Source organism: Calypte anna, chromosome 1, assembly GCF_003957555.1.
Source record: "Calypte anna isolate BGI_N300 chromosome 1, bCalAnn1_v1.p, whole genome shotgun sequence".
Lineage (NCBI taxonomy): Eukaryota > Metazoa > Chordata > Aves > Apodiformes > Trochilidae > Calypte > Calypte anna.
In genome coordinates, this window is record NC_044244.1 from 66,444,320 (window position 1) to 66,464,779 (window position 20,460).

The 20,460-nt window shown below is 39.7% G+C and overlaps 1 protein-coding gene across 5 annotated transcripts in view; it reads right to left on the reverse strand.

Annotated features, from left to right (window-relative positions):
• NAP1L1 (nucleosome assembly protein 1 like 1) overlaps positions 1–20,126 on the reverse strand; it is a 32,473-nt gene extending 12,347 nt beyond the window's left edge. Inside the window, exons 1-5 of one of the 5 annotated variants that reach the window (XM_030445587.1) lie at positions 19,930–20,126; positions 6,515–6,549; positions 5,703–5,791; positions 2,315–2,417; positions 150–291 (exon numbers count right to left, since the gene is read on the reverse strand). In XM_030445587.1, coding sequence (XP_030301447.1) covers positions 150–291; positions 2,315–2,417; positions 5,703–5,791; positions 6,515–6,531 — 351 coding nt within the window. In that variant the 5' untranslated portion in view covers positions 6,532–6,549; positions 19,930–20,126. Of the gene's footprint in view, positions 1–149; positions 292–2,314; positions 2,418–5,702; positions 5,792–6,514; positions 6,550–19,245; positions 19,355–19,570; positions 19,697–19,733; positions 19,833–19,929 lie in introns of those variants that run through there. The other 4 variants (XM_030445599.1, XM_030445605.1, XM_030445580.1 and 1 more) reach the window with 4 other exon arrangements.
• Between the last annotated feature and the right edge of the window lie 334 nt (positions 20,127–20,460).

The window sequence follows — 20,460 nt, forward strand, 5'->3', positions numbered from 1 at the left end:
ACATTCACTGGATGGTAAAATGGTGTCAATTGAATTGAATTGGCACATGCTAGACCAAAATAATTAAGAACATGAATAAGCTTTCAGTTTATATTCCCAAGTGCTTTAGCTAAAGCTTTTAAGTACAAATCATGTTAGCATCAAAATACCTTGTCAAATAATGGCTGATAGAGAGCAGCATATTTTCTTTCCAGCTCATGAACTTCCTCATAGAACTTTGCTTCTATCTTTGCACACTGAACTTGAAGGTTCTTGAGAGCATTCACACGTCTTTTAACAACTTCAGGCAAGCTGAAAAATTCAATGACAAAACTGTTACTGATACTGCATGCTAAGGACATGCTGACCTCTCCTTAATCAGACCTCTTACCAACCACATTGCATCAAACCAGACTTTACACTCCACTTCAAGCTTTAGAAAGCTCAACAAATCAACTATGACCCATTGTACCACACACAGAAACTTAGCACAAGTTTTTTAAACTAAGGCTTAACCTGATTGAGACCCAGAGTACTTCATCCCCTGGATCAATCATGAGACAAATTTGTGCAATAAAACATTATATTAAAAGGGAGTTTTATATTATTAATAAGCAGCATAAATTCATACAATTGAGCAGAATCAAGAAATGTCTAATTACTAGCTGGATTGGCACAGAAGCAGGAATTGGGGATCTTAAAACCTTTATATGTATGGGCTACTAAGGAATAAGATGCATAAGCTGCTAGGAAACTAAACAGGTTCCAGGAAACATCTGTCTACTCAGATTTAGAATCTGCTAATTGCCTGGCACCTGTCCAAAAACTTGCCTTTTCACCTGTGCCTGGTTACAGTAATTTTAATGAAACTTATTTTGTAGAGTAAAATTTCCCTCAGGTGCTTGTGGAAGGGTTGTTATTATTCTGTAATTGTAACATTTGCTAGGGGGTTGTATTCTGAGCAACAGGTTTTACTTGTTGTTGTATTTGTGCAGTCCAGTTCATACTTCTTGGTCTGCTTCTCCATTTTGGATTTACTTTGGAAAAGCCATCTCTTTCATGAAACTTCTTTCTTAAAAGATTGTTTATAATGATAGTGGGTGTTTCCTGGAACCTGTTTAGTTTCCGACCAGCTTACTCCTTAGCAGCCCATACATATAAAGCTTTTAAGATCCCCAGTTCCTGCTTCTGCCATCTCAGTGTCTAGGCTCTGTGGATAAATCAGTTCAAAGTAATACCTGGGAAGATGCCCAAGAGGCACCTGTAAAGCATGGCTAAGTCAGAATGCATATGTTGATAAAGTACAGACCAGTTGCATACATTTTCCAACTATATTTGTAGTGCAAGTTAGGAAGCATTTGGTAACAATGGCAATGTTGCAATACTTTTGTTATAAGAGAATGCACAAGAGTACTTGGAATTGATGGTATAGTATCCTAGAAAGCAGCTGACTAGAAGGATGCCATGTAAATCACTGTTACCACTTTGGTTCCTGGAAGATTAGTAGAGGTTAATTAACATCTATTGAGAAACAGAAGAAAAATATTTGGTATAGAAAGCTTGTAGTGTGTGCAGTGCCTTGAAGAGAAAGCACCTGCGTACTCTTTTTTAACTCCATGTTCCTTCTTGGGCCAGTATTTATTAGGGAAGGCTGAGAGTTAAATGAGCTTTTCCTCCATGCTATCATCTATAACAGGAGAGTGATATAAGCAGGAGTAGCAGCAGAGGCAATGCCTATCACTTAGTAGCTGCCCCAGTTCAAGACAACAGCAATGTAGGTCCCTGTCACAGCAAGGCAGATGTATGCTTTACAGTTCCTGTAGATGTAGTGAAACGTTCATATATCGTCAGAAATTACATAAAAGAACCAGAAAATTCTACCTGTTAAGCAAAGAGAATTTTAGCAAGTGATGGTTTTGAGAACATGGAAACCACATGAAGTACTGATACAACATCCTGATTTTATTAACTCCTGGTTACACTCAAACCAAGAAATGACTATACTAGAGACATTAGGTCTCCAACAATTTGTCCACACTTCATGATTAAGGCAAAGCTACAAATGACATTCCAAACAGCAGGAAAGTACCTTTTAAAAGTGTACCATATTGTAACTGTAGGGGACAGCATTAGAAACTGTAAATATTTTAGAACTCTTCTTCATGAAAGCCCAAATGAAAACTCCTCACTTCTGCAATGCACTTCAGAGACTGTATTAGTCTTTCTGCTATAGGGGCAATGCAGGGATTTATGACTATTCATCTTACAGATAATACTGTTCAGAAACCAAAAGAACCATTTATACCACTCTGCTCATACTGAACAAATACTATACCTTTCAATATACCCTGTAGATGTTCCTACAAGACCATCAAGTCTTTCCTGAAGGGCTGCAAGAATCTGAGGATTTTGCATCATCTGCACAGTCAACTGTCGAGCTAAATTTAAAAAGAAAATTACATAAGTGCAAAGTGCATCTTTTTGACTAATCTTGAAAAAAATAATTGCCTTAATACTACAAAAGAGCAGTAAGTTTACTATATATACACTTGTAAAGCAAAACAGGCAAATAAATATATCAAAACTTCTCCATTTTGGAAGCATAGATCAAATCCATTCTAAAGTGAAAATGGAAGCACCACCTGGACTTAAGCAGTCACTATTCAAGCAAGCTGAGCTCTTTTGTTAAAAGGCAATGTTTTATACAATGCCCCTAAAAGCATCAGACTTACCTTGACATGTTTTATTCTGAATTAAAGAAAAACCAGAAGAAAAAGGCAGAAGAACTCACACTTTTTAATAGGTGAATAAAAACTCAAATTGGGATTTTCATTCCATTTTACATTAAATGGAAAGAAACAAGACCCTTTCAGACCTGGAATTAAAACTGCTTTAAAAATCTATGCTTACCTAATTTTTCCTGCAAAAGAAAAAAATTATTCATTAGACTAGTCTGACACAAAGTATCAGTTCTAGATCCTTGAAGTCAATCATCTACCCCTCTGCATTCTGTCTAAATGGGAAACCTGTTACAAACAAAAATAGAAGCACTTTTATAACAAAACTCCACAAATTTCTAGCCCGTGTTCTCACTACCTGTATTAGTATCAACCTTTTTACTTCTCCTCAAAATCTGACTCCACCTGCTGACACCATAATTTTTAGTAAGAATTTATGATCGTTTATCGTGCTGCTTTGCTCCCTTATCCTCTTACCCTGAAATCTACAGATAGGCAGGCAGACAAGTACTTTACATTCCTTTTAATTAATATTAGGTTTCTATATCATTCTTCAGGCAACTTCAAATGAGAGTGAAGCTTTTAAATCCTCCCTAATATGCAAAGCTTTTGGAAATAGCATACAATTTTTTATTACTATGCCCTTGACTACAGTAACCACACGTGACTATTCTCTTCCACTATCCCAACTCTGAAATTACATGCTGAAGCTTCAAGTGGTGTTCAAAAAAGCACTTTTGTTTCTCCATAGTGATTGCAATAATTTATATTTTAGCAGTAGAAACTGTAATTAAACATACTGCCTCACATCATTAAACACTACTCCTAGCATCTATGTATCTAGTTTTCTCTGGTCTTACTGTTCATTAGGATTTCCTATACACTAAAAACCCAACCCAATTTTGCTACATGACTAAGTTGCCAGTTATTAGTATCATATTCATATGCACACCATACACAGGGTATGCAATTGCCAAGAGCCACATCCCCTCAAACTGAAATCCAACAACACACTGTTTTTCAAATTCTTGGATACATGAACACTACTTCTTCAAAGATGGCTTTGACCTAAAAGCATGAATGCTTTACTTAGTGGTTACAGAAGTCCCTTTGATATATTTAAAAACTGAATTATCTAGAGTTTAAAAAGTGTATCAGTAAAACATATGAAAAAAACACATTAAAAAATACTAGAAAAACAAGGCAAGAATTAAAAATGCAAAGCAACTGCTGTGTTGGGTTTCCCTACTACTGAAACATGTTTGATTTATAAAGTTAAATTTCTCTCCAAGAGTCCTACAGTATAATTTCCCTTTAGATCCTCATCTGCAATAGCCAAAATTAGTCACTATAAATACAGATTATTAATCTGTATTTCATCTGGGACATTTGAATATTTACCATTTAATTTTCATAAACTGCTCTTCAGCTGACCAGTGTGCTCCCCAGAATTCTGTAATCCAGTTTTGAAAACACTTGAGCAAAATTATCCTACTTTTTCTTTAGTGTGATTATTCTGTTCCAGCAAATACATAATGTGACACTATTGGAAGTCAAAATCACTTTTAGTTATTTCTCTTCTACTTACTTTTCAGATTCTGAGCCCCCAGTCTTTAACTACAAAGCATGAAAAAGATTGTTAAGCACAAACAAAACCAGTAGTCTGATCCACATTCAGGTTTTTTCAGATAAGCAGAAAAAAAAAGATTTCTCAATTTAAAGAGTGGTAGCACTAAGCATGGAACTTCTGTTCAGTTTTAAACGACTCAGTAGCAAACTTCTAAGCAACTTGTCCTGGTTTGGGCCAGGATAAAAGGTGCTTTTCTGTTTCTGTACTTTTGCTTTTAGCTAAGTCCCTTGTAAGTAGTTGCATTTGCTGAAATTAACAGCAAGTTTCTCATGCAGTGTGTGTGCTTTTAGGACTGATAACACTTGATGTTTATAGTTACTGCTAGAGACTGGTATGCAGAGCCAAGGACTCTTATCAGCTCTAAGGAAAACATTTTACCCTCCAGAAGGAGTAAAGAGGTCCCACCTGAACCCTCCTTTAGGGAGGAACAGACAAGATAGATGCCAGAATTGACCAAACAGAGTATTCCATCCCATATACGTCACACTCAGTATAAATTGGAGGCATCACAAGGGCCGAGCCAGATCTTTCCAGATCTTTTCCTGATTTCCTGCTTCCCTTCCTTCACCCGGCATCCTGGAAGGATCCTGTCCATTCGTCTGCCTGTGCTCCTGATCCGTGCCAGCCCATATCTGTGTGTTCCTGCCTCCGGTTCCCGACTGCTGCCGACTCCAGGAGTCCAGCCTGGACTTTCTCAGGGCTGCCCTACAGCCTCGGTGGTGACGTGAGAGTTATTGGGGGAGAGGGGGGAGGAATGTGGTTTCCATTTTCCTGTACATTTGTATATATTTAGTAATTTTACCTATTTATCATTACTGTTTCATTAAAGTGTGTAGTTTAGCTTCCAACCCATAAGTCTCTCTCCCTTATTCTCTCTCCTTTCTCTATCAAGGAGAGAGAGAGATTAATAGAGAGCGTCTGTTATTCGGTTTAATTGCCGGGTCAGTGTTAAACCGTGACACAACTGATTTAAAAATGAGACACACACACATATATATATATGCACCTGATGATTTCTCCTACCCAAAGCTTCACATTTCAAAAGCTTTTAACTATTGTAGGTTTTGAAAGAATCTAGTCCCATACCCACAATAATCCTTCTTTTTCCAATTACACATACTCATAGGGTGGCCAGAGCTGCCTGAACTGGTACTAACCATCACTGAAATGAGGGAATGCAGGCAACTTAAAAAACACACAACTGAATAATAAAAATCCTTGCTTCAGAATTTAAATACAGATGTGAATCAGTTATGCTTTACCATTTTTCATTATTTTAAGCAGCAAAATCCATTTTGCACATTAATTGGAAAGTACATAGGCAGCTGCTTAGAAATCCTTATTTTCAAGGTTACCTTTGTTGTTGGCATCTTCACCAGTTTCTTCTTCTTCTACTTCTTCAACATCTTCCATATCCTGTTGATCAAGTTCAGACTGTTCTTTGCTATTAGGAATATTCAATAACAGGATCAAGAAGTTAATTTTATAATACACTATAATCAGCTTAAAAAGCTCAACTTTGAGATCACATGTATAAAGGCAATCTGTTGTGTCAGTTTTGATCTGTGACAAACCAGAAGTCTTAATTAGCCCAACAAAACCAAATTTGTCTTCATGGATTCAGGTTTTACATTTGACAATTACAACAATTTAAAGAACTAGCAGTGTTCCTGAATTTTGAAGAGTCCCTTTTACAGAAGAATTCCTTCATCTCATGATCGTATCAACAAGTCAAAGCTTCCTTCTGCTCTACACACCCTCTTTGTTAAGATGTTCAGGTTTCAAGAACTGAGGGTAGGTTCACCTAAATTATACTTTGAATGTCACAAAATAAGAACATTTGAAGTAGTGAGAAAAAAACCACCACATACAGTGAAACAATAGTAATGGGCAGTACCACCTGTTTTTCCTCTCCAGAGTACTAGCTAACATAGTAAGCTGACTGGTGCCTTGTCCCAGTTTTAGTTTTACTTACAATTAAGATCTCAAATCTATTAGGCATAAAGAACTCAAGCTTTTCTCCCACGTGCTATATATCTTCGCACTTTGTCACAGTGCCAAGATCACTACCAAGTCCCTGTCTGTCAAGTTGCTGGAGTGTTCAGTGGTCTGAAGTACAGCATAGGACACAGTCAGAGAACCCCAGTAACCTGCAGATTTTACTTACTTGTCTATGTCTGCCATTCTTCTAGATTTCAAACCCTGGAGGAAAAAACCCACAAATTTAAGAAGAGCAGCATTAGACTTCACTTACAAGATTTACAGACAAGTGTATACTAAATACTAAAAAACACAAACAGTCATCTGTAACAGGATAAATACATACTAAAGTCTCAGGAGTACAGTATCTCCCATGCACCTTTTGAGCCCTTACTATAAAGCATACAGAAATACAAAAAAACTTTGCTCTCATTTAACACCAACAGATCTACTCATACAAATTAAGAATACCAGCAAAATGCCATACTGCATTTTGGATAGGACTATATTAATACTACAGATTGAAAAGTAGTCCTAAGTATAAAATCAAGAGAGCTTGAGAAAAACTGAAACAAAAATGCTGCTAGAACCCTTTTCTAACTATTTACTTTATTACAGCATGTAATTGCAGAGTATACTTGTATCTTAATCAGTTTCCTTGAATACTAAGGATGCATTTTTGTGGAAAAAAAAAAGTTTATACCAGATGCCAAGCTACATAACATGACTAATTTTCACGTCCCCAGTGACCAGTAATTATCCCAGTCTCAATACAAACGCATTCCAGCACAGTAATTACAAGCATTATATGTTGAAAGTATTGCAGATCTTCCAAAACATGAAGCATCTATGTTCTCAAACATAATACAAGATGAGCACCATATTCCACCAGCAAAACAAAAAGTCTAGTCTTCCAAGAGATCTTGTGGGTAGCTTAAAGTCAGAGACAATACTACACAGAAGAAAACAGTCCCATTACTGCTATTTTAGGTGCAATGGTTCAGAAGACACTCAAGTACCCAGAAAAATCCACTGTCACAGGAAGTATAAAATCCACTGCTTTAGAGTCCCAATTTTAGCTGCTGTCCAGTGAGCTAAACAAATTCAAATTTCTTTCAGTAAGTTCAGCTCCTTATGATGCATGCCAATGAGAATTCTAGTCCAAGCATTGGAGGTGAGTGTTCCAGAAAAAAAACAACACTGCATTCAGTCTGTCCAAAATAACACCAGCAAAATTATTTTTAATAACCAATATGAAGACAGATGCTAGAATCTAAACTTTAGAACTCAACATCTATGTTCTATTAAGACAGAATAATTTATTTCCCTAGTATCATAACTACTTCTCAACAACTGTATGAGAAGGAAGTATCTGATGTCTTCATTTAGTATCACAGCTTTACAGTGCCAATAATGTATTTAGGAGACTGTAGGTACACAAAAAGGTTCTATTCCCTGCTAGGCAGGAAAACTAGAACCAACTGCTTGTCAGACTATTTCAGAAATACAGTTCAGTATTTACTGTCAAATAGAATGGCAGTACTACTGTAATCCAAAGGACAATTCAATAAGAAACTGAGGAGTTCCAGAAGCATTTGACTCATTTTAAGTTTCTTGAAATTCAGATCAAGATCACTGTCTGCCTTGTGACTTCAGGTATACACCTGGATGTAAGCTGCCTATTTAACAATTCCAAAGAGACTCCTTTGCTTACCATTCCCAAAAGATAACACAGACCAAAGACCTAGCAGAAACTGAAAACTTATAACTCACATTTAGCTGTTTCCATACTTCTTGTGTGATGTAACAATTGGCACTCTTTCTGACTTGCAAAAGATTTTATCCATGCAAGATATGTAAGTTTTTCATTACACATTTCCTCTTAACTTGTTCTTCATGCAGAACCTTTTCAAGGAGACTGGTAGCCTCACTATGCAAAAAGATCACAAAATGCACAGTTGACCTGTACACACATTATTATGCAAACAGAAAGACAGCAATCACCTTCATAAGCTACTGCTGCTCCTTGCAGAGACCAGCATTTCCTCTCCTTAATTTCCCTATTACATACAGCTTCACTTTCCATCAAACCAGAGGTCATTCTTTCAAACAAAGGACAGTGACAACACAAAGCCTGTGGTATCAACAGCCCTGTAGGCTAAATGAAACAGCATCTGAAACACCTTCAGTACAGGTTTGCTGAAACAATTTTTTTTACAGTTAATTTAAGCATTTCTTTTCTAAATGAGGACATTAGATTGGCTATGATCAAATAATTTGTAAAAACTTAAAGTATCCATTCCCATCTCCAGCACTAGCTATTAGCAGATGCCTAGTTAAAAAAACCAATGACCTGACAAGAATAACCCCAGAACTTCTAGCTTTCAATCACATTCGGAAAAAAAATGCAGTTTCAGGAACATCAGGTATTTGACAACATAATAAATTCTTATTTCATAAACTAGTCCTCATCTTTCTTGAAACCATGCAGATAAGCTGTTACTACTTAAGTAAAGAAGAGCTAAAAGCAAAGTGTTAGTTGCAACACTCAGCTCATAGATCATAACTAAGTCAGATTCTCCTACATTGGCCAACAGGGTGGCAAAGGAAGTTTTACCAGCAGTCTGTGTTACTGGGATCCAGTAGGCCTGCGTTTTCACCATCCTTAACAGCTACCTTTCATCAGCAACCTTCATCCTTTCACTGTTCAACTCTCTTTCCAAGATCATGTCAAAAGTACCCATCTCATTACAAAGATCTGTGGAAGTCCAGCATCTGCCTCTCTCCCCATTTGCAAGGAGCAGTTGCTCACCCTCTGCTTCTCAGCTTTTAAACAATCCACACAAGCACTGTATGTTTTCCAACTATGGCCCAGTTCCCTCAAAGACTCAATAACATTCTTCAAAGATTTTTAATTTAAACAGACTTTATCAAGCAGCTGTCAGCATCAGAGCCTCCCTCCACTGTGCTCTTATCTGCCTCATCCCATTTTTCCTGTTCTCACATCAGTCTTTTTCACATCTCCTGTTTTTGCAGTCTTTTCCACTCTCTCATCCTTTAATCTTGCCTCCAACACAGCCCTATCAGAACACCTGTGGTTAGAAGAATTCTGCAAACCGAGGAGATACTGCTGTTTGTCATGACACTTGCAACTGCCAAGTCTAAGCAACATTTCTTGTGTGAGGAGGCTACAAGGCACTATAGGAACAGACCTACATTGGCAGTCATTCAGATGAATCTGTGCAGCCCACTAGCATGGATTTATAGCTGCACCACATTTAGCTTATTGTAGTTTGCTTGAGCAGCTGTAAGTTCTCTTGCAAACAGAGCTCTACTGTTAAGAAAAAAACCAAAACCAACTGTAGAGGCAGAAAAGCTTTAAGAAAAATACATTCCTTAAGAGCAAACAGCCTTCACCATTTTTGTACAATGCCTACTTTAAGGTCTCATTCTAGTATCCAGGGCTGCAGATACAGTATGTACCACAGTACACAGTAGTAATACATATTCTGCAGTGCTTTCTCAAAATTCAGTCTCTGGCTATAGTACTCACATCACTCAGCTTACACAAGAAAGATGCAGCCAACCTTCCCTGATTATTTCATAAGTGCATTCAGGATTGTGAACAGCAGCTGCACCTTGGCAAAGGAGCAGCAAGAAGCATTCATTAATATCACTCCTTGAAGTAGTCCTTGGGTGAAACCACTTTACCAGTTGTCAGTCCAGGATTATAACAAAGCTCACCTACAGCTGGTGTGTTACTCCAAGACTCAGTCAGTGCTGAGGTGATTGCTTTGGGCTGAGATAAAATCTAGGCCTCCTGATGGAAAGAAAAGGCTCTGGGGTACCAATAAGGACTAGCCTTCTCCCTTGTTCAAAAGCCAGCAGGCAAATAACCTCCTTATTTATATAATGGTTTAGTTCCCTGTTACTTAGACAGCTACCACCAGCAGTGCTGCATTATGGTCAAATACAGAGGTGTGCAGAAGTTTCACTTACAATTTTTTGCTGCTCATTTTAGAAGAAGCCAGGAAAAAAGTTATCTTTGCAGGGCTTTAAAGAGAATGCATAGGAATTTCATGCTAGAAAAAGGGCTACCTACACAGAAACCAGACTGACTTTGTACAGCAGCACCAGCCACATTACAGCTAGGACAAATGCTCTGGTGAGATGCTTTTCTTTTTTTTTTTTTGAAGGTCAGCTTTGAGTGTCCCAAGTAAGCATGCCAGTATTAGATTACCCTGACATCCGCTTGGCCTCAGGAAGGCAGGTCTCAGTGAGGTGAATTAGGAGTCAGCTGAGGAGGCAAGACATTCTTGAGACTCAGTTCCTCCAGCAAAACAACAGCTTTTTTATTTGCACAAGCCCTAAGGCTAGCAGATCTCAGCATCTCTGTGGATACCATGCACTATGCCCCATTTCCTCCCTGACAGGAAACATCGTTTCCCCTTCTCTAGAAAACTGCTCACACAATTAGCTTGCAACAGCAAGCAAAAGAAATTTCTCAGGCAGTTCAAAGAACACACACATGGGCTTTTTGAGCACACTGGATCCAAGCTACAGCCTTTAAAAGAAATCTTTAAAAGAAATCTACCCTTTTACCCAAGGTAATTTTCTTAGTAGTCAATATTTCAGAACACTGCAAATAAGTCAGCCTGTCCATATAACAGTGTATCAGCCTCCTTTTGTCTCTGACAATCCCTGGGCAACTGAAAGGAATAGATTAAGAGAAAATACCTGAAACAATTGAGCCCTACACAGTATTAAGTAGCTGAAACATAACAATAAACTAAGTGTACTAAGTCAGATGTCAGTAAAAAGAGAGGTCCACCTGGAGGACAGCTAGTTGTATTTATGGAAAAAAAAAAAAAAAAGGATTAAATCCTGTAAGCTATTTGCTATGCATGCAGAAACCAAAGGTGCCAGACAAATTACATCATTCTACCCCAGTTCAACTTCCGCTACAGACTGGGGAACTCCAGAGTAATACATTCACTGACAGTTCCTTCCAACTGATGTTCCTGCCTACCATTTCTTGACATAATTAGCACAAAAAAAACCCCAAACCAAACAAACAAAAAAACCAAAACACCACACTTAAAATAGTAGGGTAGAAATCTGTAAAAACATGTTCTTTGACAGTACATATTTTTAAAAAAATGAGTTGTTTGCTCAAAACCACTTGAGAGGTTTGTAACTTTAAAGATCTCAGATGCCCTGCCTAATGCAGTTTCATTCTCATCCATATCAGAACTATGTAAACTGTTGAAAACTGCACAGTACATAGTATATTTACACACTTCAAAGATTTTGGTGCCAAGACCTCAAAAAACATGTAACTGTTTCACAACTGTTAGTAGACGCTACAGTACCAACCAGCAGATAAGATCATCCCCTTCAAAAAGAAACTGAACAATGTACTCAATTTAAAAATGACATTCAAACAGGTATCAAGCAGAAAACCAAGTGTTTCCTTTTTCCTTGTATGATCAAATTCATGAAACATGAATTATTATAATTCATGAACATATAATTAGCATGAAAACTGGTCATGAAACAAGGGGATATTGTACCCATCATTAACATAGCAGATAAGCAACACGTTACAAATAAATTATATCATTCATATTATGGAAAAAAATACACCCTCTTAGAACAGCTTAAGGTCAAAAAAAGTCCCAAGTGTGCAGGGTAGTCCTATCATAGAACACCAAGATACTACATCTAATTGATGAAAGATAATCATATACTGAACTCTCAAGAGGTAATTTCCTTTTATTAGTGCCCCAAATTCCTTCTATTAACAAAATATTTCTGTTAACGTAGGAGATCAAAATAGTCAAAATTAATTTTTCAGATCTCAAGTAGATAAATAAGATACAAGCACAGAAAACAAGAGTCTGAGATAATAAACAAGATAAACAAGGTAGTACTAATATAAAGGCATCAAGGCCTGATAAAGAGGCTAAGGAGCTAATGGTCAGTGGAAGCAAGGAATTCAGATTCCTTAATACAGGAACAAGATGTCATTGGACCCTTGAAGTAACTCAAACTCCTCTGTTTTATTGCAATTTATTGTGCAAGCACCAACTCATCCACCAGGTACAAATACAATGTGCAGCCAAGAGCAGAAATGCTAACTGGCATGATAATATATGGAAACCATCAGCAGAAGCCTGACTGAGGTCTTCTGGACCAAGTAAAGAAAGATAAAGAATTCAGATGAATAGTGATTTTTCACAAAGCATATTCAGAGCTTTTAGCTACATCCATGTGCTAAATTGACCAAGATAGGATGTACTCATATCAACAAGGCAGATACGCCTCCTTCATAAAAGGGAACACCAAGTTTCCCACCTGAACAATCTTGCAGTCCACTAAAGCAGATACAATTGGCAAGTGCTGCTGCAAAAGCTTATCATGGTTCTTCCTGACCTATGCATACCCTCTCTGGGCAGCTGTAATTTTTTTAAAAAGATGTGACAGTTCTTTCCTTTGTCAACTACACCTGCAGTTGCATGAGCAATAGCAGGGACAAGAGGCCACCACAGACTATTATTGTTTGTGTTTGCTCATGAATAGAGTTAGGCAAGTTTGAAGTTACTCACAAACCATATGCTACATGGTGTTGTTGACCTTGCCTTGCCATACCATAGCAAAATTCAAAATCTGGCTGTAGAGGATAAAAACACTAAGTCATGATAATGCTGGATCAAGTAATGCAACACAATTGAACTGCTCACTCCTATTCAAGGAAGTATTAATTTGCTTTTCCTAGTAAGTCCTGAATTGATGACATCAAACTTCAGCCATTAGCCAATGCAACTATTACATATTATGACATGACCACACAGATTTTCCACATTTTAACTTTAAAGTGCTCTACAACTTGCAAGAGAACCAAGTACATGATGGAAAGAAATTTTCCAAAACAAAATGGAATGTTTATGTATTTAAGTTACTAGTTTCTACAGGGCCTGCTTCCATTCATACAGGAATGCTTTCCAGACCTTTCCCCATAGCTAGTTTTTAAATCATGAAATGAAGATTCAGCCAATGAAACCTGAGCTCCTGTTTTTATAGCATTTTATTGTATTTTTGATAGTGCCATTTTACTCTTACAGTAAAAAAGTCTACGTAAGGAAAATGGATAACAGAATTGCAATTTAAAATCAGGAATGAATTATAACTGTATGTTTGTCTCTGCTACTGATGTGAGCTCCCTGATCACATTCTAAAAATAGGATAATTAACGCACAATGTGGCCTTTGCTGTGGATGCCAGATTCAGTAGCACAAAACCCACCAATTTCTATTTACAACAACCTTTCATTATTTGAAAACTAATACAGAATTTAAATTCAAATCTGAAAATCCTAAACAAGCATTTTTTTAACAAACTAATTAGTACAACTTGTTAAAGACTTTTTCTTTTCATCACAGTTAATGGGGATAACAGCAGCCATCCTGAAGGGCTAAAATGAAAATCTCCATATCTAAAATGATATTAAACATTTCCTATCAGCATTGCTCTATAAGGTTCATGTTGTTACAAGTTTTCAGTTTATTAGGAAGTGTCAAAGTAATACAAAAATTCTGTTTTAACAAAGCACTTCATGTAGCAGGCACATTTTAACAGTCTGAAAGATCAACTTGCACATGCCACAACATCAAACAAAGAAAAATATCAGTTGACTACTGAGATTGCCACAAAATCAAATACAACCACATTCACATTCACAGTTACACTGCTATCTGCTCCACTCATGCAGTGTAACATAGATTTTATCCAATTTGACTTAAAAAGCATCCAAACATCCTTATCAGAGAAGTTAAAAAAAACGTGAGAAATGTGTACAGGTACATGGGGGGTTTTACCAGAGTACCTGATGAACACAGCATTGCAGATTCATCTCTCCTCAAGAAGCCACTGAGATTCCTAAAATATATTCAGCAACTTTTTTTTAGCTTCAATATTTCTTATGTGGAGATAAAGACATTGCTCAACTGCAAACCTCAAAACATCCACTTTTCAATAAGCCAGCATTCACTGGAAAAAGAACACAACAATCTAACTTTCACATGTTTTGGAGGCTGTTGGGGATGAGATGATACAGATGGTAGTAAGACTCAATAGAAATATACACACGATTCTACCTTCAGAAAGTCACTTTCAAATGGCTACAGGTACAGAGTTTTAAAAGCATTTGTACACATTACACCCCCAAAAAAGAACATAAGCCTTATTTACAAAAGTGATTTTCATAAACATTCTCTTGCTAATTTTGCTCATTCATGCTTTTCACACAGATAGAAGTGTGACAATTCAGGTGATGAAAGAATCGAGGCTGTGTTATGGATATCTCACCAGTTCAAAAATAACAGCACGTTTCTGATGATGTTACCTTGCACATACAAGAAAATAAAGTAATTACATCAGCTCATACTTCACCACCCAAAGTCAAAATTAGTAATTGCCAAAACTGGAGTATCACAGAATTAGAAAATGCTTAAAAAGGTGATCCAGGCAAGGCAGAATAAAGGGTACAAGAACCTGAAGTAGCATATATTAATAGAAACAATTCAAGCCAATTTAGAATTCAAAAGATAAAAAAATTACTGTGCAAAAACACAAATAAAATCACATGCATTCCACTGAAGACTTCTCACCATCTGAAATGAAGGTATGATGATCAAAAATCACAATGCAAAATATGATCATTACACACTTCAGTAATGTATCCTTAATAAAAATACTGTATTGACTTCTGAACATTGATGGGGAGAGTAAGTAGATCAGCTCAGGGCCTAGCAAGATGAGTATGCAAGAAACAGAAGCAGTCCAAATCTAAGATTAATAGCATTTGAGAGTTGAACAATGAGAGGTGACACAAAAATACCTAGAGGAAGTTCAAGAAGAATTGATTAAAAATTAGTCTGGATTTAAACAATTACTTATTTTGGTTTATGACCACTCCTGTGTCACCCAACTTAACCTTTGAATGCTCAAACCAGGTTTTTAACTAGAGACAGAACTAAAAGGAAACTTTGCCTTACAGGCAAGTCATCCCATAGGAAACAAGACAGAAGTATCCCTCCTTCCTTTGAAGTATCACATGTTAAAAAACATCTAGGTAAAGTAGTGGACTAAACTAATAAAGCTACAGATTATAAAAAAAGACAACAAGTATTTATGATGCTAACCAAAGTCTTAGAAGCCTGGATGGAAGCTTGTTACATTCCAGATTTCAGGCACCTGCTTACTGAAATCTATTAACCAGAATGTCCACACTAAAAAATAAGAATTGTAGTATCTGTCAAGTTTTGGGGCTCCTTTGTTATTTGGTTTGGCTGTAACTGGGGTGGTGGTGGTGGTGTTTTTTTAAGAATAAATGTCAAATCAGCAACTTAACACTTCAAGGCTATAGGTACATCCAGAAACTGAAGCTTTCATATCTGAAAAGCTGCTTTCACCTTCTAAGGATAAACTGGTAGTATTTTGCTCTAAAATCTACAAAGACCAGATAAAACAATTGTCTACTCACTACTGCAAGTTAAGATTTCAATTGAGACAGCATCATTGCAAATTATGTCTGCAGATGTACACTTAAGCACACATTCAGCCCTAAAGTGCATTTGTATTTTCCAATGCTAACATGTAAGCAGCTTTTAACCTAGGAAAGATCTTCAGTTTAACCCTTGACAGTAGTTAAACTGCAGATTGTTTTCATAATATGTAAATTAATCTCAAAGATTACTCTTTAGGGTGAATCTAAATTTATTCAAATATTAAATTATTTATATTTAAAAACAAAATATAAAGTACTAAAAATAAATTGGCAGTCTTGTTTCCTATTTTTGAATGTAACTAAAGTTTTAGTCCACAATATATGTAATCTTCCTGAAAAATTAAGCTCAGAATTATTGCTAAACATATGCCATATCTATAACTAAGATAATAATGCCTGCATGTAGGCAGCCCTCAAAAACCCATGTGTTGTTTCTAAGTAGCTACATTTTTCAGGTCTTGAAATTAATCCCCTAGAAACTTCTGTAACACCTTCTAGGCATGTCTAGTTTTCTAGACAAATACATGATGACGCCAGACCTACCCTCCAGATTAACACCTTAAGTGACGAGGAACTACCACTAACCTCTGAGAGCTGAGTGAGGATCAGATATACTGAATTAACTTTAATTCTGATCACTTTTGCAGAGTAATTTGAGTGAAAACTGACCCATAAGCATGAAATTCACCACCACAACCATTCTTTTGATTAAACACATTTGGTCAATGCTGCTCTGCCCTATTATTTACTAGCTGTATTCCTAATGAGAAGTCAGACGCAATGCTGTTGCCCTGACCAAAAGGTAACTCAAAGGACTCCTCAGCTCTGGTAAAACACTACTAATATTTTTTAAAATCTTTTTTCTATCTGCAAAGCATTGTCTTCTGTAGAAGTGCCTACTAGTACCACGCAAATACCAAGGTACTATTAGTTCATGGAAAAATTCAAAGCTAAAGTTCCACTGAATGTGTATGTAAATGCAGAAAAATGAACAGGCATTTTAAAAACACACGCATCTCCATTTTCTGCACTCTGTCCAATTCCCGAGGTTTCCCAAAGGAATCAGAATCAGACCTCAAGGTCAAGATACTGCATGCTTGCAGCTGTAACACAAAAACCTGAAGATAAATTTGGTTACAATCATATTAGCAAACAGGTATAGATATGGGACATGTTTGTTACACCCACTGATCTACTACTGGAACTAGCTGGCTTCACTGAAGAATTCAATCAAAACTAAGATGCTTGTCTTCAAGATTTTTCACTACTAAAATTCAAATCTTCAAGCTATTTCATTCCTCCAAGAAATACAATCTCTGCCACAGTAAGTTGTCCATGTTACAATTACTTCAACTTTCAGGAGCTAAAGTGAATAAAAAGATTTATACCAATGCGACTAACAGCACAGGAAGCCAAAGTTTTCCTTGGCCTTCTGTATCCCAGAACTCTCTCAGCCTGGAAGACATGTCTGTCAGATTTACCAGAACTGTTAACAAAGTTTCATAACACACATACCCACGATGCCTTGCTTTCAGTTTCACTTGTACATGTATGTCCATTGTCAGTTATGCAAGAAGGTAAGAAAAAAACAGAACATCTATTTCCAGTGTGCTTAGGAAGCATATCACTGTAACAAGTCCCCTGTGTGCTCAGAGGAACAGATGTTGAGGGAGGCAGGAGTAAGATGAAGCACAAGGATGGCAAGATATTACTGTGCAGTTCACAAACAGGGCTTCAGTGGAGCCAGGGCTTTTGACACTTCCCATACCACTGGGCTGACTACACAGATGCAACACAGCACTTCAGCATCTTTCCAGAAGTCCTAACATTCATTTGCTAGTCCTCTAAGCAACAGAGAAGGACTAGGGTCTCCAGAAAACACCAGGCCTACCACCTGTACACAAGAACCTCATTTTACAATCCCCTGTTCTCAGAAACCAGGATACACAAGACCTGCCACAAAATATAGAGAAAGTAGAGGGAAAGGAGACTGCCATTACCTAGCACTCCCACAGGAGTGACCGGAAGACACAAACTATTTCAGGCATCAGGGACCTATTCTAAGCACTTACAAAAACATTTCAGGTACCTGAAGACTCAATTTTTCTCTTGTACCGAGGCACTCAAGTCACTCAAACTTCAATGTATGTAGATTTCAAATTGCATTTTGCTCTAAGAATGATGACAATTTCAGATTTACAAGATACTAGAAATAATTTCTCTTGTTTCAACCCAAGTACAGTGCTTTCTCATTCCTTAAAGCATGAACCACTGTATACTGGGCACAGTAGGAAAGGTATTAGCAAGGTACTAAGAAGGTACTAATATTTTTGTCAGAAAGTACCCTACCCACAGCCTTAGGTCTTATCTCAATTTTTATTTCATGACTTAAATTAAAACAATCATGTCTCATTAAGGTAACATCCACCAGCAGAGTTTAAAAACCCAACAGAAAGAGTGGGCATGTCATACCTGGCACATCCAGTATCCATTGCTCTTACACTCAAAGGAATTAGAACATGAAATGCAAGTGTTTCTCCATAGGGCTTCAAACACGAATGGACATGCATAAAACTGCAACGTCCTTAGAGAGAAACTGTGGAAGATGCTGATATATTATTGCTATACCACAGTCACCTGAGAAAAGCTTTGTGTTCTCCCCTGCAATCAAATGAGGGAAGTTTTTACTCAAGAACACAAGACACTCTGGACATGCAACATGGAGCAGATGGGATATATTTTTTATGTAGATGAGTCTGTACGAATGTTAAACAGAAGTCAATACCTCCACTTGTAGCTATTAAAACTTTCTGGTAGTTTCTTAGCCTTCCTTGGTCACAGACATGGCACAACAACTGTGCCTGCTATGGACAGCAGACACATCTACCCTCAGCCTAGAAGCAAGCGCCTCATTTAAGGCAACACCAGCTAGCGAGCACCCAGAGACACGACATGTTGAACTCCAGAACACCGAAAAACCCCCTTTCCTGAAGCAGGATACAAGAGTTGGCAGTCCTCCGGATGAATCTCTTGATCCCCCTGCCAGCAGCCAGCAGCATAGCACGCCCCGGCCACAGCTCCCACACCACAGCCAGAACAAGGCGCGGGAGACAGAACAAGGCCGGCCCCCGCTGCTCCCCCGCCGCCATGTGCGCATCCACTGCCCGCGCCAGCCGGCACCCAGGCCTCCGCCTCCCTCACCGCGGCCGCCTCCCCGCACACGCACACCCGCTCCTTCCCGCGTGGCTTTCCGGCCTCGCCGGCCTCCTCCTCCTCCTCCCCCTCCCCGGCAGGGTCAGGCGTTCCCCGCTGGCCCCTCTCCCTCCCCACGTGCTGCTCGGCAGGCCCACCTCCCCTCCTCTCAGCTCCGGCCCTAACGGCGCGGCACGGCCTTGCCCGGCACCTCCGCGGAACACGGCGGAGAGGGGCGCGGGAGCGGGCAGCGCTTCCCCTCAAGGAGCCAGGAAGCAGCCTGAGCCGCCGCCCCGCCAAGAGCGGGCACCGCCGGCCCCCGCGCCCCAGCGGCCCGAGGGACCTGGCCCCCGCCACTTCCTCGCGCGGGAGCCGGGGCCCGGCGCGCCCTCTGCCCGCCGCGCTCCCCCCCCCACCCTTCCTCCCCTCTCCCCTGTAGCCCCGGTGGTGGCGGCGGCTCGCCGCAGGGGCCCCGCCCGGTACCTGCGCGGGCCGGAACCGGCGGTGACTCAGGAGCGGAGAGGAGGCGCCGCGCGGCTGGCGGTAAAAGGACCGGAGCTCCCGCCGCTCGCGCTCATATAGAATTAACGTCACCACGTAACACACACACACCGCCCCCCCTCACACCCCCCCCCGCCACACTCACACACACGCCCCGTGCGCCCTGGGTCTCCTGGCAACGCGCGCGCTCTCGGCCCTTCGCGCCGCCCGGCTCGGTCGCGCGCTAGCCGTTGGCCGAGGCGCTCCAGGGCCTGCCCGGCGGGGACACTCGCACCGCTCCCCCCCCAGGACAGGGAAGGCCCGGGCGTGTCATCCCCCGGGACGTGTGTCCCCTCACGTACCTCCAGCTGGTTCCTCGTCCCCGCCGCGGGCCTGAGGGGAACAGCCTGCCCGTGCCCCCCGCTTGGGTAGCACCTTGCCCGCAAACCTACTGGGCGCTGCCGCCGCCCGGCTTGGACTCAGCTGTGGCACCCAGAGGTGTTGGCGAGCCCCGGTTGCTGTGGCACAGCGTGGCGCTGGGAACACCTCCTTCCCGGCGGGACGTGTAGCGTTACACCCCGACTGCTTCAGTGCTGCTCTAAACCTGAACTGGGAGGAGTTTTGAAAGCGCTGGAGTCAAAACAGCAGCAATCTGTCGAGCAGGTAGACTTACTCAAACAGGTAATCCCTGTTCTCAAAGGCTACGGGCACCACAGAATGACAGCCAGCACCAGCTCACCTTAAGAGACCAGGCTGAAAACCGTGGTGGTCCCAGTGCTGTTTCATCAGTTTACATCGTTTCTGCCTTGGCCAGGATGGACAGCCAGAAGCAGCAACAGCTTCAACCTTCCCATTTTAACTTGCAGTATTTTCCTTCCAGAGACCTAAGCAGC